Here is a 23,466-nt window from a genome sequence, read left to right on the forward strand (position 1 = left end):
CCCCTTGGGCTCCACGGAGCACCTGGCAGAGGGTGACCAAGCAACCCAGCCCCACAGCACACAGGGGCACACAGCTGTGCTGGAGAGCTCTCATGCTCGTCACATCCTGGACCAGCAGCACATAAACGGAGCAATTTCGTCTCCAAAACTCCGAAGGTGACCTTGGGCTCTGCTGTAGTCATGGAGAGGCACAGGGAGAGCAGAAGGGCTTCCGGAGACCTTGGCCAGCCTGATGGCCATGGCACAGCCAAGGGCTCCACCTGGTTCCTTCTCAGTCACCATCTTTGCTTGGAAACACCTTCTTCTGTCATGGGAGCAGTGATGTGCTGGGCTTCTGATTTCCCATCTGGTAAAGATCAAACGAGGCACTGGTGGAACTTCAAGGTGCTCTGAGGTCCCCAGGGTTGTCACCCACACCTGGCCCTGCAGCTCCTGTCCTTGTCCCTGTCCCCTGCCCACAGACATCGGTAACCCCTGGGGCCCAGCTACAGGATTCAGCCAGGGGGAAGGAACTTGTGCAGTGCCTTGTGGGGCGCCCCTGCGTGGATGTCCCTGGGTGGGAGTTCCAAAGTGGGTGTCCCTGGGTGGGTGTCCCCAGGCTTGGCCGTCCCCACGTGGGTGCCCGTGGCTGGGCCCCCGTGCGGGTGCAGCTCAGCGGGGCCGGGCGGGTGCGGGGGCTCCGGCGCTCCCTCTGTCCCTGCCCCCTCCCGCCGGGGGCCGTGTCCGGCAGCGGGGCCGAGCCCGGGGGTGCGCCGGCGCCAGGTACCGGCCGGGATTCCGCAGGGCGGCGGGGGGGGCTTGGCGGGGCGGGGGGGCCCCGGTGCCCGGTGACAGCCGGGGGCGGGCGGGCCGGGGCCGGGGCCGGGGGCGGGGGGCCCGGCGAGTTCCTGCCTCCTCGGGAACAAAGGGAACTCTGTCTCGGCATCTGTCACCGCCGCCCACCCAAAACTTTCCGCCGCGCCCGGCTGCCCGCCCGCCGCCGCGGGACGGCCCCGCACCGGCCCCGGCACCGAGACCCCGGCGCGGCCCATGCGAGCGCCCAGGCGGCGGCGGCGGCCCGGGGGTGAGCGCAAAGATGGATCCCGGGGGGCGCGGGGGGAGCGGGGCGGCCCCGCGCCTTTGTGCGGGACGGAGCGGGACGGGCCGCGCCGGCGCTTCCCGAAGTTTGCGGGAGCTGCGGCCGGGGGTCCCGCCCGGCCCTGCTGCAGCTCGGAGTTCCGGCGGAGTTTGCCCGCCCGGGGACGACTCGGGGCCGGCGGCGGAGTGCGGGGGCCGCTCTCCGGCTCCTCTCTGCCCCCACCGCCCGGGGGGGCCGCGGCCGCCGCTGCCCCGCTTTGTGTCGGCGGCCCCGGCCCCTCGCCGCCTGTTGCGGCCGGAGGGGCGGGCGGCAGGGCCCGGCCGCAGCGCCCCGCTCAGCCGAGCCCCCGGCCCGCATCGCCGAGCCCCCGGCCCGCAGCGCCGAGCCGAGCCCCGGCCCGTGACAGCCGCCCCCGCCTCCATCCCCGCCGCACAATGACCCCGCGTGGTTCCTCTCCCACTCTCCAGCTCCGGCCTCTTTCTCCTGCTGAGATTGTTTTTGTTTTTAACTTCCCCTCCTCCACCCTACCCCACGCTTGATTTTTTTTTCCCCCCTGTTGCGGTGCCCCCCGAGCCCCGTGCGTGCGCTGAGATCCTCCGCACCCCCGGGCGCTGTTTGGTACCCCTGTTATCCCGCCGGTGCCGGTCGTTTGTCCCCCCCACCCCGGGAGACTCTGCCTCGGGATTCCCCCCCAGGCGGGCCCGGAGGGGGTGAGACCCCCCGTTGGAGGCGGGGGGAGCTCGGTGGGAGGCCCCTTCCCCTCCCCCGACCGGACACCGCCTGAAGCTCCCTTTGGTTCCCCTCTCCAGGCTTCAGCCAGGGGGGTCCCGCGGGCAGCTCCACCATGTCGGACAGTGACCCGGGGGACGAGGACGGCGCCACATCCCCTGACCCCTCGCAGTGCAAGAGGAAGAGAAGGGGCAACCTCCCCAAGGAGTCGGTGAAGATCCTGCGGGACTGGCTGTACGAGCATCGTTTCAACGCCTACCCCTCGGAGCAGGAGAAGCTCAGCCTCTCGGGGCAGACCAGCCTCTCCGTGCTGCAGGTAGGAGCCGGGCCCCACCCGCTGGGGACACTGCCATGCGGTGTGGGACAGGAGAACTCCACCGAGGATCCCAAAGATCCGGGCAGGCTGGGATTATTCGCCATGGAAGGGCAGAAAGGAAGCGAGGGAAGGGATGTTTGGGAAGGAAAGGCACCTGTGTGAAGGGAGGGTCTTTTCTGGGAAAGGTCTGAGTCCTGGGGACCAGCTCTGCTGGAGCTGGAAGATGGAGGGACTGCAGTGGGAGCAGGCTGGATACCACGTCGTCAGTAAAAGATGCACAGGTGGGAAGGTTTTGGGGGATGCTACTTTATCCTGTTCCCCTGGACACTCCCAGCAGGATGACCACCCCCTGCACACAGAGCTGGGCAGAGGACAGCCCTGGGGCTGGGCAGGGCCAGGAGTTGGACTTGATGATCTCTGTGGATCCCTTCCAGCTGAGGATATTCTGTGATTTTAGCCAGAAGGGAGAGGCTGGGCTGCGCTTGGAGAGCCCCGGGCTGGCTCTCCAAGTCCCAGTTACATCAGCTGCATTAAAGGGAGCCCTGTCCAGGAGGCTCCCTGTCCTGCTCCCCACTGTGGGCTGATGTTCTCCATATGGCACCAGGGTGGGTGCCCAGGCAGGAGCCCTGGGCAGCAGTGGGGGTGAGCAGCGCTTGTCCTTCCCACTCTGGTGTGGTCCCTGCTGTGTTTGGGGTGTCTGGGAGGGCCTGCCCAGCTGCTGGCCCTGTGCTCCATGCTCAGGCCTGGTGCCCTGGGTGCTGTCCCCCTCTTCCAGCCTGACAGGGTGTGGGCTGCTCTCTGCTCTCTGGGTCTGGGCTGCAGTGGGGTGCCGGCAGCAGGCAAGGGCCAGTGGGTTTGCTGCTCTCCTGGAGCTTCTTCTGTACCTCTGGCTCCTCTCCCGGTGGCTCAGCACAGTCCTGGCCAGCTGTCCCAGCCCAGACACTGAGTGTGGTCAGGGGCTGTCTGCTTGCCCTCTTCCTGGGCAGCACGGCAAACCTGCTCTTTCACTTGAATGCATTTCTGTGAGTGCTGGCTGTGCCACAGAGCCATGTCCAGCAGCTGCTTGGGGACAGCCTGGAGCCCCTGGCTGGGCTTGAGGCTGAGAGCGGGGGAGCAGTGACAGGCCTGGCCTGTGGGAACTGGGCTGGTGCTGGCCCAGGTTGGCATGGCCGTGCCTGGCACACGGGGGCTGCCCCAGGGCTTGGGCGGGACTGGCAGGTGCCCAGCTGGCAGTGCCCTGAGCCCCGTGGGACCCGGGAGGGCTCGTGTTGAGGTGTGGCCCTGCTGTGTGCCAGCTGTTCTTTACCCCATGTGCCCCCTTTACCCACTGTGCAGGGGGTCCCAGCCCTATGGCATTCCCCAGTGCCAGCCTGAGGGGCTGCAGCAGGAACCCCTGGGGTTCCCTCTGCCTGCGGGGGTGGAGGCATGGGACACTCCATGATCTGGCTGTGGGGTTCAGTCTGTGATGCTGATCTGGCCCCTCAAAAAAGCCTCTGGAAGGTAGAGCTCTGCCACAGCCACTGGCCAACCACCCCCCAGTTGTTTCTTTGTGCACCCCCTGGCTGCTGCAGTGGCCTGGGGAGCTGGAGCCGTGCACGGCAGCCAGGGATCAGGGAGAGCAGGAAGCCCTGTGCCTCCCTTGCAGGAATTCCAGCGCCAGGAAAGTGGCACCTGCTCCCACTGAGCCTTCCTGGACAGCAGCAGCTTTCCCAGGCTGTGCCCTGCTGTGGGATGGATGGGCTTTTCCTCCCTGTGGAGGAGATGCTGCTCTCACAGTGCAGGGGGACAGACTCTGCCCACGGGACAGAGCAGGGTGTGCTGGTGGGAGGAAAAGGGATGGACTAAACCCAATAAACTGCTTCAGAGCCAGAGCATGTCCCAGCTCTGTGACAGTGCCTGCTGTCACAGTGGCTGTGTGTCCCTGTCTCTGTGCCCCGTTCTCCAATTGGAGTTGAATGCTGGAAGGAGCATGGTGGTGGGGACAGGCAGGGTTTTGGGGGTTCTCAGCACTGAGGAGTTGGGCTTTTGGTTGGGAGGCCATCTCTCTGGTCGGGGATCACAGTGGTGGATGGCCAGGATCGTGTCAAGGGGACCCAGCTAAGGCCTGCAAGGGAGGGGGTTTGGAACAGAAAAGGGAGTAAGACTGGTGTATTTGGGAGTTTTAATGCCAAATATTGTCGTAAAGAAAAAAACGACAACTGAGATATTGCTGTGGTTGAAGTTGTGGCAAGTTCTCTCTCCTTGGGGGAAATATTTTCCATAGCTGTTGATTTAGGAAAGATCAGACTTCTTTTTCCCCTTGATTTATTCTCTTCTAATTGTTTTCTAGGAAGAAGGCAGTTATTTAAATACAGAATTTTATATGAAGATGCTGAAACAATCCATGGCCAAGGCTCAATAATGGCCAAGGGCTGCCAGACATGCAGCCTCCATGCTGTGCAGTTTGGGAGAGCCTTTAGCATGAGTTGTGACGCTGCTCGTGGGCAGAGGCACAGGAAGGTGCCTCTGCTCTCCCATTCCCGGCCCTGTTAGGGGCTGCGGGGCTGCAGCTCCATCACCTGATGGCTTCTAGGGTTTTCCATCTGTGCTGCTCTCTCTAGGGTTTTCCATCTGCTCTGGCAGCCTCGGTGCTCCTGTCCGGGTTGGCAGCAGTGTGGAAACGGGGCTGAGCTCCAGGATGGGTCACCTGGAGAAGGAAAATCTGTCCCCAGGCCAGGGACCTGCAGGGTGGGCTCCGAGCTGGCTCTGTGCAATGCCATGGGCTGGGGCATGGCAGGAGCTGTGCTGTACTTGCCTGCAGTGGGGGCACAGCACTGAGGCCCTCCTGCCCTGGGGGCTGCTCTGCTGAGAACCCCTGCAGCTCCTGGGGCTCAGGGCACGGCTGCTGTGCCTGGGGGTGGCTCGGCCCAGGGCAGCGCAGGCTGTGCCCGTTCCTGGGCTGCCGTGGAGAGCAGGAGCCGCGGGGCACGGTCCCGCAGGGGGGCTGGCAGGGCCAGGGGCAGCCGGGCCAGGGCGCAGGGAGGAAGGGGCTGCCCCGGGCAGGTGGTGCCAGGCAGGAAGCAGCCGGTGTTGGGGTTTCCGTGGGTGCCAGCACTAGTTGTGTCTCCCCGGAGCTGCACGGGAAGGAGGTGCGGGGCTCAGAGGGGACCTGTGGGAGTCCGGCTGTGTGGGAGCCGCTCGCCTGCTCTGGGGGAGCTGCTGCTGCTTTGAGCCGGGGCTGCAGCCCCTGGCTGACCCCGCCGCGCCCTCTCTCCTCGCAGATCTGTAACTGGTTCATCAACGCCCGGCGGCGGCTGCTCCCCGACATGCTGCGCAAGGACGGCAAGGACCCTAACCAGTTCACCATCTCCCGCCGTGGGGGCAAAGCCGGCGACGCGGCCATGCCGCGGGGCGCTGCCGCCGGCCCCGGGGTGCTCGTGGTGCCGCCCGCGGGCTCCTCCAAGGTGCTGTCGATGTCGGTGTGCCCGCAGGTACTGTGCCACCCGGCGCGGGCGCTGGCCGTGGTGAGCGCCCACAGCCCCGAGTGGGAGAAGCCCCCCGGGCTCGAGGCCGCGGCCAGGGCGGGGCCCGGCGGCAGCACCCTGACCCTGCTGGCGCGGGCTGAGTCGGGCAGCCCCACACCCGGACTCTTCAACACGCCGCCCCCGACGCCCCCCGAGCTCTTCGGGGATGACTTCAGCAGCTTCCAGCTGCTGGTGGAGGTGGCCCTGCAGAAGGCGGCCGAGCTGGAGCGGCAGCGGCAGGGGGGGCAGCTGCCCCTGGCTCCCCACGCCGAGCCCCCCGGAGCCTCCAAATAACCCCGGGCCGGGTCCCGCAGGGTGCCCTTCCCGGGGGTCCGACCCTCCCGGCCTCTGCCTCACCCCCACGGCCCATCCCAGGAGCGGCTCCTGCCCCCGGGGGCTCTGGTGTCTCGGCAGCCAAGGCGGCAGAGGAAGGCCGGTCCCACCCCGCCATCCTCCCCTGGAGATGCCCTGGCTGCCGAGGACGGTGCCCCGGCACGTGCCCAGAGCTCAGTGCTGGCAGTGCCCTGTCCCTGCCGCACGGCCGGAGCGGGCCCTGGACCTCCCCTGGAAAACCTGCTGATCTCCTCCTCTCCGGCAAACAAGGGTCCAGCCAGCACCGTTTCTTCAGGAAGACAGAGAGAACCTGTTTTTTTTAATGCCAATGTAAGGACTGTGGCTGAAGAGCTTTGTCTCCCAAATCTCGGATCCTTTCTCCCTGCCACCCTTTCCCTCCGGCCCCCTTTTTGGTTTTGGAGGCCTTTCTGTTTCCCGGTGCTGGCCAGGGGGCCTGCCTTGCCCAGGGAAGGGCAAAGGACAGATGAACTGGAAACATGGAGTCTGTGGCATTTTAACATGGAAAAAATAGGACCCTCCTCTTCCTTTTTAGGTTGTTCTGGATGCTGCCAGTAGAAATCTCTATGGTGCTGTTTAGCAAGTTTTTTGTTGAAACATTTTCCCTTTAATTGTGATTTATTACATGATTATTACTTTTTTTTTTTTTTTTTAAATCTATGAGCATTTCCACACCTTCCCCGTGTTCCCCTCGAGTTCATGCCGAATGTGTGTATGCTGTGCCCGGAGCAGCAAGCCCGGGCAGAGCTGAGACTGTGAATTTTGTACCCGACTTCATTTTCTTTTTTATTTTTTTTTTCCATAAAACCTTTGGAAAGAGGCGTGGTGCGGGCACGGCCATGTGCGTCCTGGAAGTGCAGCGCTGGGCGGGCGGAGGATGGAGATGTCGCTCCCTGTCCCCTCCCCTCGCAGCGTGAGTGTGCGGTGCTGGGGACCTCTAGTGACAAACTGGCGTGAGCTGGGATGGCCGGGCCTGCGGAGGTTCGGGGCTCCGGGGCAGTTTTTGGGCTCTGGGACAGTTTTTGGGCGCCGGGGCAGCTCCTGGCTGGGTGTCGCTTGCTGTCCCCGGGCGCTGTGCCGGGCAGGAGTCCCTGTGGGATGTGGGTCAGTGGCTGTGCCCTGGCCCGGGCAGTGCTAATCCCCTCGGTAATTAGCCAGATGAGGTGGTGACTGGAGGGGGTGAAGCCGCAGGACTGGGAGCTCTGCGGGGCAGGGAGAGAGCACGGGAGGGGACAGGACTGGAAGGGAAAAGCACTGATTTGGGGGACTGGTGAGTTCCTGCCCCCCATTTCTTCAGAGGAAGATGCCAGGGAGGGGCTGCTGTGGGAAGGTTTCCCAACAGCATCACCTGGGCAGGTGCCCTGTGTAGTGCTGGGGGGCACCGGGGCAGGTGGGTGCCCATCGTGTGCCTCTCACCCCCACCTCCATTTCTATGTGCAGCCTTCGTTTGCCCTTTGTCTCCTTCCCAGGGAAAGTCCTCAGTTTTGGGACTCTCACCTTGTTGCCCCCCTGCAACTCTGTCCCTTGCCCTGGGGCAGGGAGAGGCTCTTTGGCCTCCTGCTCTCTTGTCCCAGTCAAACCCAAGTGGTTTCCTTCCCCCGAGCTGTGCCTGTGCCAGGGGCTGGTGCTGCTGCCCTGGGATGGACCAGAGAGTTGGGAGGGCAGGAGTTACTGGAATTAAATTTATGGAGAAATAACAAACTACTGTAAATATATTTTTGTTTGTTTTTCTATTGTCAAATAAAAGTTTTTTAGTTTTGGTTGCTATTTTTAAATATGAGCTGTGTCTCAGAGTGAGCTGTGTGATTTGTGGGTGCCTCACTTGGTTCTCCACCCCCAGGAGAAAGCCCTGGGCCACTCTGGAACAGCACCCGGGTGTCCCCCACTGTCCACGGGCTTTGTGCCTGGGGTGAGAGATGTGGGATGGGGCACATTCCCATGGGGAGTGGGGGGCTGGAGTGAGGGCAGGGTCTGTCAGCCCAGCTCGGGGGTCGGCACTGTGACAGGGGGTCACAGCTGGGGACACCACAGCTCTGCTGCCCCTCCTGTGGTCCCAGGCAGACCTCGTGGCTCCTGAGCTGCACACGGGGGTCTGTGCCTCCTGCAGGGCCTCGAGACCCCCAGGCAGCTCCGGCAGAGAGCAGCAGCTCCCGGGGGCTCAGGGACAGTGAGCTGGGTGGAGGTGCCGAGGGACAACCTGGGGCACAGGGTGAGGCACCGCTCTGACCTGCCCCCACACCCACCTCCACTGCTTCCCAGGGCAGCAGCTGGTGCTGGGAGGAGCCCCCCAGGCCCCGGGCTCTGACCCAGGCACACACAACAGCCTCATTAATGTGACACTCTCCTACTTCCCAGGGTGGTTTGGGTCGGAAAGACCGTAAAGACCATTTAGGCACAGCCCCCTGCCTGGGGGCAGGGACGGTTTTTCCACTATCCCAGGGTGCTCCAAGCCCTGTCTAGCCTGGCCTTTGATTCTTCCAGGGATGGGGCAGCCACAGCTTCTCTGGGTAACCCGTGCCAGGGCCTCCACACCCTCCCAGGGAGGAATTTCTTCCCAATACGCCAATGTCCTTGATCTCTGATAACGTGAAGCTATTCCCATCTCTTGTCCCAAGTCCCCCCTCCAGCTCTCCTGGAGCCCCTTTAGGCCCAGAAAGGGGCTCAGGTCTCCTCGGAGCATTTCCTTCTCCAGCTTGAACACTCCCAGCTCTCCCAGCCTTTTCTACTTCTCCAACTACTCCGCCACTGCCAACCCTGCCCCAAGCCTCCCCACAAGTGGGTGAGGCTCCGGGACCCTCCCTGGCAGTGCTCCCCCATTGCTGGGGCGGGGCTCTGCCCAGATCAGCGCACGCAGCGGGGACCGCTGTGCACCCCCGAGGGTCCCGGGACCGCTGTGCACCCCCGAGGGTCCCGGGACGTCTCCGCCTGCCGAGAGTCCGCAGCCCGCGGCTATGCCGGAGGCGGCGCGACCGCCGCGCATGAACGGCGCCGGGAGCCGTCCTGGGGTGGCTCCGGGGACAGGCGCTGTTCCGCTCCGGGCGGGGACAGGGCCGAGCCGGCGCCGCGGGACATTCCCGGGGACTGGGCCCCGCGCGGAAGGAGCTGGCCCCGGGGAAGCCGCGGGAAGAGCCGGGAGCGGCTCCAGGCGCCGGAGAGCGCGGAGCTGCAGCGCCCGGCCGAGACGGGGACACGGCCACGGGACACAGGCAGGCCCAGCGCCCACCTGCCCTGCGCGGCGGAGCACGGCGTGGAACTAGGGGAGGCCACGCCCACCGCCCCCTCAAGCCCCGCCCTCTCCCACAGCCTCACGGCCATTCGCCGCAGCAGCACGTACTATGCGGTGATTGGTTGATAGGACTCGGAAGTACTGTGACACAGGGCCACACCCCTCGTTTCCACTGGGGGCGGCCATTTTGTTTCACCCGCCATCTTATGGCAGGGCGCAGCCATTTTGTTAAACGTCACGCCGCGCTGTGATTGGCAGGCAGCCATCTCGTGACACCACCATCCCCACGTGATCTCAGGCCGCCCCGTGATTGGCTGCCCATGTACTTTGGGCTCAGAACAGGTGGATACAAGGATTAGGCATGAAATTATTTACAAAAGGGGTGTTAAATATCTGTAACAAATAATTCTCAGATTTATAAAAGGTGTGTCTAAATATGTATAACACATTTTTGTACACGTGTTGCACTTATTTATATGTATATGCATATAGAAGTATGTAACTCTACCTCTGTATTTGTTTATATATTTTAATACATGTAGGGGAATTTAAAATATTGTATTAATTATAAGATAGAAAACCATACTAAAATGAATTAATTTTTACAGCTTTATAAATTCACTTACATGTTAAAATAAATGCACATATATATATACAAATCCATATTATTTAAGAATACAAATATTATAAGCAAGCCCAGCCCAGGGCAGCAAAGAGAGCTTGACCACTCCACGAGCAGCAGCCCTGAACAGTAAATAATAAAATAAATCACTTAACCCCCACATCGCCTTGGTGTTCCCCGTTTCTCTGCCAGCGACCCCTAAAGCTGCATCCGCCCCAAAACCCAACAGTGCAACCTAACAAAGTCTCTGCCCCCATGGAGTCTTTAGGTTTGAGAAAGGCCTCCAAGAAGAGTCCCAGCTGCTGCCAAACCCCGCCATGCCCCCACCCCCTCCCAGGTGCCACCTGCACAGACCCTTCCAACACCTCCAGGGCTGGGACTCTCCCCCTGCCCTGGGCAGCCCCGACCACATTTTCCATGAAGGACTTTCTCCCAGTGTAAACCTCCCCTGGAGTAATCTGAGGCTGCTTCCACTTGTCCCCTGGGAGCAGAGCCTGACCCCCACCTCCAGCCCAATTTGAATCCCAGCACAGCCAAGCTTTGGGAATTCTATGGCTGGGGCAGAGACCAAGACCTCAGAGCACTGTTCATGGACAGCCCCAGACAGCACACAATGGGCAGCAGGCATCGTTCAGGATTTCACTTTTATTTATTTTTTGCCTTCCGGATCACCAACACTCTCACTGAAACCACTGGGATTCCACCTCCACCCCCGTGACAGTAGCACACAATCTCCCAACTTGTTCAAACGTGTGAAGAGGGAAAAAAAAAAAATCCCCAGCAAGATCAGATCCCTCAGGATGGGACAATAACCTTTTGTGTGAGAGGGTGGCAAAGAATCAGGGGGTGGCAGCTCTGGCTCCAAGGAGCCAGACCGGAAAGGAGACCTACAAAGGGGAAGAAAAAATGGCCTAAAAAATATTTAGCAATCCTTCCTCTACCCAGAGAGCAGGGAGATAAGGAAAAAATAGTCATCTGCTTACACACAGGGTATATATTTTTACACACACTTGGACACACATCTAGATATAGTACATGTAAAAATATATGCTATACATCTGCCCACCCCCGTGGCGGCGTGGGCAGGATCCGTGTGTAGGAATTACTATACAGGTACTACTAAGTGTATATGTGCATATGTACACCCTCCTGTTTCCTCCTGGACACGCTGATCCCACAGCCCCCGTTGCAGCAGCTCCTCTCTCCACCAGCCAGCCAAGGACAACGGTGTGGGAATGGGAAGAGGAGGGAAACCATAGTGATGTGGCTCGTGCTCGGTGCTCCTTCAGCTCCGCTCCTTTATCCGGAGCGAGTTCCGGCTCTCGGGATCCCCTGTGCCAGGTTTATTGCACATTTTGCTTCTGGGCTGCATTTCAACCCCACATTCCACAGCCCCGGCGTCCTCTCCCTCCAACAAACTGAGGCTAGGGCCCACTGTGCCCGTCCTCCCCCACCCCAGCATTCCCATCCAAGAACACAAAGCCCAGCAGGCTGCTGGCTGGAGAGGGCAGCAGGAATGACACACCACAGGTGCTCTCTGCGGGGACAGGGGCGTCCGGACGCGGGAACTGAAACCATGCAAAGGGTGGGAGAATGGGAGCAGGAGGAGGGAAAAATAAAGGATGAGAAGGGCAGAACAGATCTGAGGAGGAGGAAGAACGCAGCATGGCAAGTGCTCAAGGCTTCGTGTTTTCTTGTCCTCTTCTTGTAAACAAGCTAATAATTCTCATGAGATAGAACAAGTAAAAAGACTGAAGTTCCAAGTCGAGGGGCTGGAGTTCCCAGGAGTCTGTCCAGTCCATTCAGCAACACCACAGCTGGGGAGAAAACGAGGGGCATTTTTTCTTTTTTAAATTTTTTTTTTGTTTGTATTTTTTTTTGTTAAAATCTTCATTACTTAAAGCTGAGAGAGAAAAAAGCCAACTCAAGAGCCCTTTTCAAGGATGGCTCATTGTCTCTAGACTGAATAAATCACACTAGTTTCAAGAGAACCTTTTTTTTTCCCATTTAATGACTTATAAAAGCCGCGGGCTGGCCGTGGCTGGGCTCAGAGGCGGGTCTGGGCCTCGGGGACGTAGATCTCGATGCTGTCGGCGCTCTCGGTGGCCGAGTTCTGCCGCACAGAGGCCGCGCGCTTGGCCGCCATCAGCCGCTTCCGTGCCTCCTGCCGCTGCTTGTCCGAGTCGGAGCCTTTGTCCCGGCTCAGCTGCGATTTGGACTTGGCCGGCTTCTTTGGCACTGGAGGGGGTGGCTTCTTCTCTTCCTTTAGGGAGACAGTAAGGAAAAACCCACACCTGATACAAATGTGCGCAGCTGGGTGCTGGCTCAGCCCCGGGGGCCCTTGCCTGAGGGACTGCGATGGTGTCGGGGAGAGCAGCTCTGCAGCCAGACACCCCTCAAATCAACTGCCCCTGTTTCTACAAGGAACCATTTCGCATTTCACGGAATCACAGAATGTCCTGCATGGGAAAGGACCCACAATAATTATGGAATCACAGAATGGTCTGGGTTGGAAGATCATCCCGTACCACCTCCTGCCATGGCAGGGATGCCTTCCACTAAACCCTGTCCAACCTGGCCATGGAGATTTCCTGGGATGGAAATCCACACTCCAGGGGCTGAAGACCCACAACCAGGATCATCAAGTCCAACCCCTGCACGGACACCTGCAGGACACCGTGTGGCTGAGAGCAGTGTCCAAACACTCCTGGAGCTCTGGCAACCTCAGGGCTGTACCCATTCCCTGGGGAGCCTGGGCAGTGCCCAGCACACCCTGGGGGGAGAACCTTTTCCTGTTATGCACCCTAACCCTCCCCTCCATGCAGCTTCCATGGTAAGGGGTTATTCTGGAGTGGCCTGGAGTTGAGAGACTGTCTGGTTCAGCTGCAGCTCAAAGCACAGCACAGGCAGCACAAAGACACAACTTGATGTGGAACTGAAAAATTTTAATAAGCCACTGTGCCCTGAGCCACAGTCCTCCCTACCCTTACTGGCAGAGACAGGACCCCACCTCTCCTGCATTTTCCAAAGGTTCAAGTTGTTTTTCACATTACTTGGGCACAAGGGATAGTTAAATGCATCGACACAGTGCTAGGAACAGTTGAGGCCCCTGCACTGCTCACCACTCTGGGCTCTCTCCATCCAACACCTTTTCCCCTTGTACAAAACTGTTCCAACTATTACTCAAGAGGAATGGCCTTGGTGCCTTGCAAGGCTGTCAGATGAGAAGTGCAGGATGGCAAAAGCCCTTGGGAGCATCTGCTTGCAGACAAAAGCAGACCTCAGGCCCCCCAAATATGTACAACAAAGCGCTGTGGCCACTCCTCAGTGCCCCTCACTCACCTTTCTCTCTGGTGTTTCTGCCAATTGCCAGCTATTAGCTTTGAGGTGGTACAGCTCGTCAAACTTCATGCTGATGTCTTCAATAGACAGCTGGAGGAGATCCCAAAATCCAGCCAAGTCCTGGGCTGTGGGTCTGGGATTGGCATTAGGGTTCTAGAAGGGGAGAAGCATTAAAAACACCATTTCAGAAAGAACACACCCAGCAGAGCAGTGTGCACTGGACCTTCACCCTTTTTATGTCTGCCTGCAACCAAACCCAGTGAGAAGCCTTAGGAGACACAGGCCCTGAGCATGGACACACAAAGCCATCATTTACAGCCCAAATAATTTCTGCCAAGCTCAGGAAGCAGGTCCTGACTGCACTCCTTACAGCAGAGTAATCCTGAACCAGACACCCAGTGCTAGCATTAACCCCACAGCAGGAACCTCCAACAGCAGGTGCCCAGCATGGCAATCAGAGTGACAACACTGGTTTCTTACACAGAAACCCCCATTTCAGGGGGGGAAATAATGGAAATGGATACCCAGCTCTGATGCCTGGATGTGCAGCACTCCAAGGAGCCAAAGTGAGCTTTCATGAGCAAAATTAGTTTGCTACATTTCTGCCAAAACAACCTGAAAGCATCAGTACTTCTCAGGCTGGGTTGAAAAATTTTAAATAGCTTAAGTTTCTTCCAAGAATAGGATTTTCCCAGTTCCTGGACAGCTGAACCACCACCACAGACCCTGGAAAGCATGGGATCAGATCCGAGCAGCTGACACAAAGCTCTGCTGGTGCTGCTGCTCAGCTGGGATCAGCACTTTACCCCCTCCTGCTCCTCAAGTCTCTCCAAGATTATTTTACATCTAAAGGGGAATTCACCTCTGAGGAAGCTTGCAAAATCCATATTACCATAAAGCTTGAGGGGAAAACTAAACCACAGATTCCATCAATCCCCATTAGCCAGGTCAGCTCTGAGCAAGGGCAAAGCCCTGCATTCCCTTTCAGAGATTAATTCCAGTGACCTGGGGACAGTGTCACAGCCACACACGCAAAGGGAGCATGTGTGGTCAAGAGCAGACCTTCAAACAGTCCCCCCTATCTGGCCCAGCCTCAGGGGGCTTGCCTCAGAAAGCCCTTCAGAAGCAGGAGGCACCTCTGTGCTAACCCAGCCTTCCCCCAGCTGGCACTGCAGGCTGTGGCCTTGTTTTCATAGGGACTGCAGCCTGTTAACACTGACCAGGTCCTTGTAGTGCAGTTCAAAGAGAGGAATCCTCTCAGAAACCAGGAAAAAGAGATCCAGACTCACCAAGTTTTGCTCACAGAGGCCATGGAATTGCTGGAACTTCTGTGACATTAGTAACTGTGCACTGCCCACTGCACTCAGGACTTTTCCTAAGACTGTGGGGGACAAAAAAAAAAAAAAAAAATTAAAAAAAAAAAAAAAAAACCAAACCAAACCAACAAAAAAACCAAAAACCAAACAAACAAACAAACAAAAAAAAAGAGGAAAAAAAAAAAGACCTGAATTGAACAGACTATTCATTGTAGCAATGAGCTCCAGCATTTCTGGAGCAAGGAAACACTGGAGTCATCAGAAAAGGAATTTCAGAGATCCTGAAGGCACCAACTGCTCTCATGAACAAGATGTTTTTGCATTTGTCTGCCATTGCTCCTTCTGGCAGGCCAAACACAGACCTGGCTGAGGACATTACAATATCCAAGCTGGCAGGATGCTCCTGAAAATGCCCTGAGCCCCTCAGAGAACCACCAGCACCACCTCAGCGAAGTCTGCTGGCACCTGCTTAGAGATCCCAGCCTGCTCTCCCAGCCCTGCCCAGGGGAAAGGTGACAAAGCTGACACAGGGACCACTCTCCAGCCTCCCTGTACCAGCACGGATTAACACACAGGCCAGGGCTTTTAACACCCAGGACTTTCTGCTGCTCTTAACGGGTTTTCCAAGCAGCCTCTGGGCATGGACATGTTCCTCTGCTCATTAGAGGAAATACAGTCTGAGCTTTTCCTTCCCAGAGGCAGGTTCAGAGCCCCACGTGCCTGCAAGCTGCATCACCAACAGGGACCACTAAGTCCTGCTCCTGCTCTGCTGCTGCCCCTGAGCCTGCTCAGCAGATCCAGGCTGGATGAACACACCCTGGGCTCTCCCACCCACCAAGGCTGTGGTTACACAACCAAGCAGCCTGCTCCTGGCACACAGAACAATGCCACGCAGGTCTTGCTGTCTTTCCTTGCCACAGGTCAAGCCAGGCCAGCCCCGAGGCAGGGAGATTCCCTGCCAGGCAGCACCTCAGGGAATCAGATTAGGGATTAGCTCCTGGAGACCCAGCAGTGACAGTGAGCTAAAACTGAGCCTCACCTTTGTTTCACCTTTCTCAGGTTTTAAAGCCATCAAAACCAGGCTCTACGCAAAGATCCTGCCCTTTGCAGCCTTGACATCCACTCCTGTCACTCTGTATGCACCAGAGGCAAAGATCCTGCCCTTTGCAGCCTTGACATCCACTCCTGTCACTCTATGCACCAGAGGCAGGATCCCCACTGCAAAAAGCCCAGGTTTTGCCAAGGCATTTGAAAATAGAGGAACAAGACCAGCTGGCACTGAACCCCATAAAATCAACTGGCCTCATGCTCCCTGTTCCATGCTTTTGGTGTACCCAGCACAAATTAGTGAGGCTTTCCCATGTGAAAAAACCTCTTCCTTGTTTCAAAGACCAGTTCATCAACTGAACTGAGCAAACAAGGTCCCAAGTTGTGTTCCTTCTGCCCCCTGCCTGTTTCAGAGTAATGGGTAAGGCAGGGAGAGATCCCACAGCCTCCCTGAAAGCTTTTTCCATTTGACCTTTTTTAAGATTAAGTCCATTTAAGCTTTTGGCAGTTTTGAGTGGTCCGAAGCCACATCATGCCCCGTACATCTTTTCATGCTGCATCACAGCAATATGTTGTACACCATTTGCTACAGGAAGTTACATTATCCTTTCCAAGGAGAAGGCATTCCTTATCTCATCCTCATCTCCATGCTCTGGCTCTGTGGGCTGTCAGCAATTTCATAGAAGCCCAGAACGGTTTGGTAGGGAAGGGACTTTAGAGCTCATCTCATTCCACGGGCAGGGACACCTTTCACTAGACCAGGCTGCTCCAAGCCCTGTCCAACCTGGCCTCAGACACTTCCAGGGATGGGGCAGCCACAATTTAACTGAGCCAATACTCAGCTCCAACTCCTTCTTGAGGGAGGAGCTGCTGGGTACTGCCACCCACCTTCCTCAGAGAGATTGTTCTCTTTGGTCTCCTGGTCCATCTGGCGGCACCAGCCCTCCAGGCGCTCGGTCTCTGCCTGCAGCAGCTTCAGGAACCAGAAGCCGTCCCGCCGGCAGGGCCCCGCCTGTGCCGGCTCCGACGGCGACGTGGAGGAGCTCTCGAGCCAGGGGTCAGGAGGAGGGAGAGAAGAAGGCTCCAGGGCTGGGTCGTTGTTTTCTCCATAGGAGAGGTTTCTCTTAATCTGTGAGGGCTTGGCTGGTTGCCTGGTGGAGGCATCAACACCAACAGAGTTGTTGTGCTGAGGGCACTCAGCGAGGCTTCTCTCAGATGATTTACAGCTGGAGTTATTGGGTTCCTGCGTGTCAGAGTCTGTGTCCTGTTTGGAGGACATGCTGCGAGAGTGGCTGTTTCTGCAGGGATCAAAAGCCATCGTTCAATAGCAGGGCTCAGCCTGGCTGGCCTTCCACACCGACAGCAAAATCCATGGCCACAGCAAAGCCCCCCCTGCCCCTCCTCACACACAGACACACCACACACACACACACAATTACAAGGTTGCCTGCTTACTGCAGCCGGCCGTTCAGAAGAGAGGGCTGACGTATGACTATAATTACAGCTTGGAATTTTTTAATTTTTGATTTAATTTCAAGCTCCCATTGATTTGGCTGTTAGAGAACAAGTGCTTTTTGCAGCAGGTGTGCAGGGCTATCCGTGGGCCCCATTCAACACCACTCACTGGCACAAAGCAGGGAAGAAGGTCTAAGCACAAGTGGGGGAGGCACAATTTAAAATAAAAGGAAACGGCACAAGTTGCGTCTCACTTACCGCCACTCGTCCTCTACCTGTACCCCGATGGACTGGAATTTGGTGGCTGGTGGAGGAGGCTCCTCTTTTGCCACTGGCTGAAGGCAGTCAACCTTATTGAACAACAAAAAAAAAAATACAGACAAAAACAGACAGAAGAACTTGTGGCTGGAATCCACGTCAGTAGACCGGGAGTGTGCATACACACAGAGCATGCTGACACCACATGGGAGGGCTGGCTAAGGACAGGCACGAGGCTACTGCTCAGCTCTGCTCCCACCTCAGGAGCAAGGCTGTGTCCTGCCAGGCTGCTGCCACCACCTCTGCCAGGAGCCCTGGGCTCTGCATGGCTGGGGCTGTGTCCCTGTGCCTGTGGCATCCCACACAGTCAGGGACCATGGCATCCAAGGGAGGACAGCAAGGTGATTGAGACTGACAGCAAAGCCTCTCTCCCAGGGATTCACACCCTCCATGGCTCTGGATAAGAGGGTTAGAAGGTTTTAAGAAAGAAATCCAGGTGACTTAAGAACCAGCTCAGAAAAGGAAAAGCAGTAGAAAGCAGTCAGCCTCTCCAGTGTGTTTCCCTCCCCTCACTGCCCTTTCAGGTGTTCTGTCCCACCAGCCTTGCTGAGAGCCCTTCACTGTCAGCTGTACTGAGCCGGCCTTGCTGTAAAGCTGATGGAGAACTCATTCAGCAACAGAACAGCTCAAAGCTCAGATCCTGCACTTGGAGCTGCCCAAGTTCCCCTCTGCTGGTAACCAGCACGTGGGACAGAACCAGAACTCACAGTCACCTGTGACTGAGAAACCCATCCTAGAGGAGAGCACAGCCCCAGAGGATGCATCTTGCTGACTAAAGCACCAATTTACACTACTCAACGGGCTCTTGTTTCACTGCTTTATTCACAGGTCATTTCCACCTATTCCCACAGTTAAATGCTTCCAGCAAGGGAAGGGAACCTGCTGGGAACATGGAGTAGCAAGGAATTACACCCTCCTGCCTGCAGCCCTGGGACCATTTGGCACTGCAACAGCCCTTCCCACATGGACATCAAACAGAAGGGCCCACCTCTCAGGGGAGAATTGTCCCTACAACCATGAGGGACAAGGAGCAGACTGATTGGAAGCAACACAGAGTACAGGGCACAGGCAGACCAGCAGCAAAAGGCCTCTTCAGAGGGACTCACCCAGTTAACATGGCCCCTCTGCTCTAGAAAACATTTTAAATTTGTACTAAAAGAGCTTAGTCCTTTCTGGGCTGTTAAGGAAAGTGCTGCTGTCTCTCACCCTGGGAACACAGGCAAGGCAGTGAGTGTCCCTTGCTAGTCTAAGTGAGCTCAGATGCACACCTGGTCACAGAAAAGACACATGCTAAATGGATCGAGCAAGGACATTACTTGGGACAAAGGAAAACAAACTATTCCATACTTGTATTCCTATAGATGATAGCTTTCTTTTGGGGATATTCTCCACTTTAGGCTCTTCGTTAGTCAGAGTCCCTTTGTCACTTTTCAAAGTTGCATTTTTCTGAGGTAACTCTGGAGTGTCTCTGGCCGGAGTCACGACGCTGCCCCTGGTGACGCTGGGCGTCCTGGTGCTGTCCAAGCTGTCTGAGGAATTGCTGAGCCCCGACTGGCTGGTGACCTCACTCTTGTGGTCCTGGCTGTCCAGGTAGGTGTCCTGGGCTGACTCAGTGCTGCTCTGCACAGTGACAGAGATGAACGGCTTGGACGTGGTCCGAGGTGGGACAGGAGGTGGAGTCTTTTTATATGCCACTAGGCATGATGAACCTGCAGGGGCGGAGGGGGACAACGGAGAACGCAGGAGACAGGTTGGAGGGAAAGAGATACAGTGGAAGAGAGAGAAAAAGCAGGTCAGTCACGACATCCAAGAGGAGCCTCCGAGCAGCAGCTGGAGGCAGAGGTGCAGAACCAGCCCACAGGCAGCAGCTCACGCCGGGGACCCACACCAAAGCATAGGGGAAGCGAAGGCAGAGCCAGAGCTAGCTTGCAAAAGAAGTCAAAAGGAATACCATGATATGTGGAAATGTGGAAATGGAGAAGAGGGATAGAAAAGCCTCCCAAGAATGCTACAGGATTTGGCAGGTGTAAGCCTCCACAGTTGGGAAATATTCTTTGGCTAAACCCTATGTTTTAGTGTCCTAGTACAGCCAAGTGTCTCAGCTCTTTGTCCCATCAGTTGACGAGTTTCAATGTCTGGATCAGGGTGATGGTTTTTCCTATAAAAATGGAAAGAAGCCATAAAATTTGTTAGATGTTGATGGCAGGAACACACATTTGAAGCCCCTGACAAGCCCAGCTGCTCCACGCCAGAAGAAAAAACATTGTCTGGACGCAACAGCCCAACAGTGGTGAGGCTGCTACTCCATGGCCCCAGATCCAAGTGGCAGCAAGGCTGGAGACATGTGCCCAGAAGACACAGAACAGACATATCCCACCTGATAGATAGGGATCCACATAGGGATAGATATGTGGCTGGCCACACAAACCTGGACAGCAGCCACAGCCCCAACCTGCTCCTGTCTCTGGCTAGCCAGGATCGAAGTCCATCAGTGAAAATAAATGTAAAATACAAGTAAAATCTATGTGGATGCTGCAGCAGCCATGTTTAGGCTCTCAGTCTGCCCAGGATTACAAGCCCCTGAGGCCACAGTCCCACTCCAGCTGCTGTGCATGCAGGACAGGCTGCACTGGGCAGGGCATGGCCAAACACACTGAGCAGCCACCTTCCTACACACACCTGACCCTCTTTCCCCTCCCAACCCTGCACACAGTCCTCCCCAAGTCACTAGACTCCCTTTCTTATCCTACCTCTACCCTACCACTAGACTCCCTCTTCTTATCCTTCCTGCCATTAAGTCCTGTGCAATCCCAAACTGCTTTTCCCCTGCACCCCATAACACATCCCAGCCCTTGCCAGCAGCTTCCTTAGTCCCAGAGATCAGCAGTTACTCCCCACTCCACACCAGCCTCACCATTTCCAGTGGAGCCAGAGCCAGTTCCCAGCATCCCTGGGAGCCATATTCCCTGTGGGGCAATCAGAGCTGCCCCAGGAGCCTTACTGACACTATGTGGACATGCCTGCACTTACACATCCCACTATTTACCATATTAAGAGCTAAAGCTCCACTTCAAAGGAAGACCTAAAAGGGAGGAATTACAGAGGAGGAGATCTGTGTTTCCAGCAGTGTTTCTGTGCCCAGAGATGCTGAGCAGCACCATAACGATGCTGCTGGCAGAGGAGAAGAGAGAGGCCTGTGCAGGGCTGCCAACCCAACTGCCTCCAGCCTGGATCTGCACAGGAGCTCAGAAAGCACCTAATGCATCCCAGTTTCCTCAAACTACACCAAGTCCAGCACAAACTGAGCAGCATCCTGATGGCAGGACTCTGCCTCACGTGGGTGAGGGGTGGCCACAGTCCCCCTGCCAGAGCTACCTGACGTGGAGCATCACCTCCAACAGCAATTCCTTGGCTCAGTCTCACGGCCTGACTCACACAGCCCATCTCAATGGAGCAGTGTAGGAGCAGTCTGACCAGAGCCATGGCAGAGGCACCCCTGGATCAGCTGTGCCTAACCCCAAAACAACAGCTTACACTGTTACTGCACCAGGGCTACAGCAGCCACTGGCCAGGGCAAGCCAGAGCCACTCCACCTGGGAGAGGTGAAAGCATGTCACATGTCCCTTCAGTTAAATCCCTCCACATGGCCCCTGTTCTTCTCCAGAGACAGTGCCCAGGGTGCCCTGCTACCCACAGCCCCTGTGACACCGTCCTGCTTGGAGCTGGACTGGCCACAGCCCCCTTGGTGGCTCAGCTGGCACAGCCACCAAGAGCCCAGCCCAGCTCCCCAGCTGCTGTGAGCACTGCCAGGGCTGGGGCAAGGACACTGATGGTTATGGACATGGAACAACCTGGCCAGGCAGAATGAGGGGAGGGCACAGCAGCACAGAGCTTCTGGGGCAGATCAGTGGTGTCCAGGGCCAGTAAGCCAGACCCAAAGTCATTGTCCACCTACCAACAGACAGCACAGACACTGCTTGTGCTGCTCTGCTAAAGGGAGAACCACAGGATCCCCTTGGCACATTCCTGGGATCCCTTCATGCCACCTGGCTTGGCTGAAGGGCAGCACAGGCTTTGCTGGAAGGGAAAGACCCAGGACCAACAAAACACACCCCTTCTCATACATCTGTGCTCAAAGGGTGCACTGCCTGAGCTAGAAAAGTAAGTCTAAGGCTCTAAGAAATATTGCAAATGACAAACACAAAAGGATCAGGAGCTTTGAACAACTGGGGATGCATTAGTTAGTGCACTTGCAAATTAACCCCACTGAAGCCCTCTGCCAACATAAAACAGGACTTCTGACTGCCCAGCAATCTCAGAAACCACAGCTTCTTAGAAAGGGCGTCACAAAGTGAAGGCAGAGCAAGCCCATCCAGAAGAGTCTGTCCTTGGCCCTCAGCAAAACACTGAACTAAGGCTCAGTGCTTCCTGCATCTGTGGGAGGAGACAAACCTTGAGGAAGACAAGAACATCCCAGTGCTTCCACAGGAGAAGCAGGCAGCATTCCCTCATGGCTCTGAGGCCAGTCAGAAGCATTCCAGTTGCTGACTTACCCCTCCAAAGGGCTACAGCTCAGCAGCCATGACCTGCTCTGGATTTGCTGAGGTCACAGCCTTTTATATTTTAAAATCATCTTGTGCTGCAATGTAGAATTACAATTCCTGTGGGCACTGGAGCAGGACCATCAGCTCAGTTTGCTTGGGAACATCATCCCTGCTCCAAAAAGGTGTGGAACAACAGAAGAACATGGAATTCATGCTTAAGCTTCCAGTTTTGCAGGGCTAGGCACTTCCCGCTCACAGGATCTTCTAAGGCTTATTTCAGCAAGCAGATGGAATTCACAGTATGCTGTGGATGATTGATATTGGGGAGGAGGATGTTTGTTTATAATCTTTCTTCTGTAATTATTTTTAGAAAGCAGCATGTTTCCAAATTAGCACCTTGCACCTGCCCTCAGGGGCTTGGGCAATGCCCACAGATGCAGCCCTGGGCAGGGGAGCTGTTTGCAGAGCCTTATACTGGAGAGTCCTCTGGACCCTCAAAATCCAGCTGGGCATGCTGGGCTCCTCTCCCTCTCCTTCCAAGGTGTTTGCTTCTTGGAAGACTAAAGGTAGAGTCACGAGAGAATGTGAAATCCAGCCCCAGTTCCCCCCCCACCAGGCTGGTACCTGCTCAGTACCTGGCAGCACCACCATGATCACAGCCAAGGTATTTGGGGGCAGACTTAAGCACCACAATTGCCCTCAAGTGTGTCTGGCCTCAAGTGCTATTGCTGATTCAATACAGCCTGGTGACATTTCCAATCCTTCCAGGAACTACAAAGACCTTCTCAAACCATCCTTATTTTTATTAAATCACTTCAAAGGCCCCAGCCAGAGTCAGCTGTGAAGGCAAACACCCCTGCCCTCAAACATCAAGGCCGGCTGCTATGTCTGTCCTGCTCCATGCATCCCCCTTTCCCCTTGGGAAGGACTGGAGGAACGACCTCATTTCCTCACACAGAAAGCAGAACACTCTGAAATAATCTCTCCTACAAGGCAAGCTCATTTGCCTTTTAAATAAAACAGCCATAGAATAATCTTGCAGCAAATGGCATCAGTGGCATTATTCCCTTGGAGATCCCAGCTGCAGGGCTTTGGGCTGGCCTTTGCCACAGGGTGTCCTGGCTGGAAGGAGCTGCTTTGGGAGGCAGTTTCCAACAGCAAAGGGAACTGGAACAGCTGCATTCCAAGTGACCTGACCTCTGATTTTCATCAGCTTCAGGAGCACTTCAAGGTTGGAGCTGTAATGAACTGCAGGATGTTTTCTTTGTAGAGAGTCCAAGTGAAAATGGGCCCCAGTGACAATTCATGCCGAAGACAATATGAACACATTGATTTTATGGTTCACAAGAATCACTTCAGACCTGATTGTTCTCCTCCTGCACACTGAAGGTCAAGATACCTGCACCAGTTAGAGGCACTGCTGAGAGCCTACCCGAATTTTGTTAGTCAAGAGGAAAATCATACAAGAAAGAAATCATAGAGGCTTGTGTTGGAGAGACCTCAAAGCTCATCTTTTTCCTACCCTTGCCATGGGCAGGGACACCTTCCACTATCCCAGGGTGCTCCAAGCCCTGTCCAGCCTGGCCTTGGACACTGCCAGGGATGGAGCAGCCACAGCT

General features: G+C 56.5%; 2 protein-coding genes across 4 annotated transcripts in view; one reads left to right on the forward strand and one right to left on the reverse strand.

Annotated features, from left to right (window-relative positions):
* Positions 1 to 629: 629 nt before the first annotated feature.
* TGIF2 (TGFB induced factor homeobox 2) lies at positions 630 to 7,752 on the forward strand. 2 transcript variants are annotated; one of them, XM_059862370.1, is made up of 3 exons: positions 630 to 762; positions 1,888 to 2,123; positions 5,384 to 7,752. In XM_059862370.1, the coding sequence occupies exons 2-3, from the start codon at positions 1,923 to 1,925 to the stop codon at positions 5,918 to 5,920; spliced, it is 738 nt and encodes a 245-aa protein (XP_059718353.1). In that variant the 5' UTR covers positions 630 to 762; positions 1,888 to 1,922; the 3' UTR covers positions 5,921 to 7,752. The 2 variants fall into 2 exon arrangements, with proteins under 2 accessions (XP_059718353.1, XP_059718352.1); XM_059862369.1 differs by lacking the exon at positions 630 to 762 and adding an exon at positions 910 to 1,063.
* Positions 7,753 to 10,455: 2,703 nt separating this feature from the next.
* DLGAP4 (DLG associated protein 4) overlaps positions 10,456 to 23,466 on the reverse strand; it is a 61,389-nt gene continuing 48,378 nt past the window's right edge. For both annotated transcript variants that reach the window (XM_059863010.1, XM_059863011.1), the window contains 6 exons: positions 18,651 to 19,012; positions 17,244 to 17,335; positions 16,419 to 16,828; positions 14,457 to 14,548; positions 13,168 to 13,320; positions 10,456 to 12,088 (listed from right to left, as the gene is read on the reverse strand). In XM_059863010.1, the coding sequence (XP_059718993.1) occupies positions 11,873 to 12,088; positions 13,168 to 13,320; positions 14,457 to 14,548; positions 16,419 to 16,828; positions 17,244 to 17,335; positions 18,651 to 19,012 (1,325 nt within the window). In that variant the 3' untranslated portion in view covers positions 10,456 to 11,872. The remainder of the gene's footprint in view (positions 12,089 to 13,167; positions 13,321 to 14,456; positions 14,549 to 16,418; positions 16,829 to 17,243; positions 17,336 to 18,650; positions 19,013 to 23,466) is intronic.

Source organism: Haemorhous mexicanus, chromosome 18 (assembly GCF_027477595.1).
Source record: "Haemorhous mexicanus isolate bHaeMex1 chromosome 18, bHaeMex1.pri, whole genome shotgun sequence".
NCBI classification, from domain to species: Eukaryota; Metazoa; Chordata; class Aves; order Passeriformes; family Fringillidae; genus Haemorhous; species Haemorhous mexicanus.

Coding starts and splice junctions, on each gene's coding strand:
- TGIF2 (XM_059862369.1), top strand. CDS start 1,030: ATGCGAGCGCCCAGGCGGCGGCGGCGGCCCGGGG. Junction 1,064..1,887: donor GCGGCGGCGGCGGCCCGGGG/GTGAGCGCAAAG, acceptor TCCCCTCTCCAG/GCTTCAGCCAGGGGGGTCCC. Junction 2,124..5,383: donor CCAGCCTCTCCGTGCTGCAG/GTAGGAGCCGGG, acceptor CTCTCCTCGCAG/ATCTGTAACTGGTTCATCAA.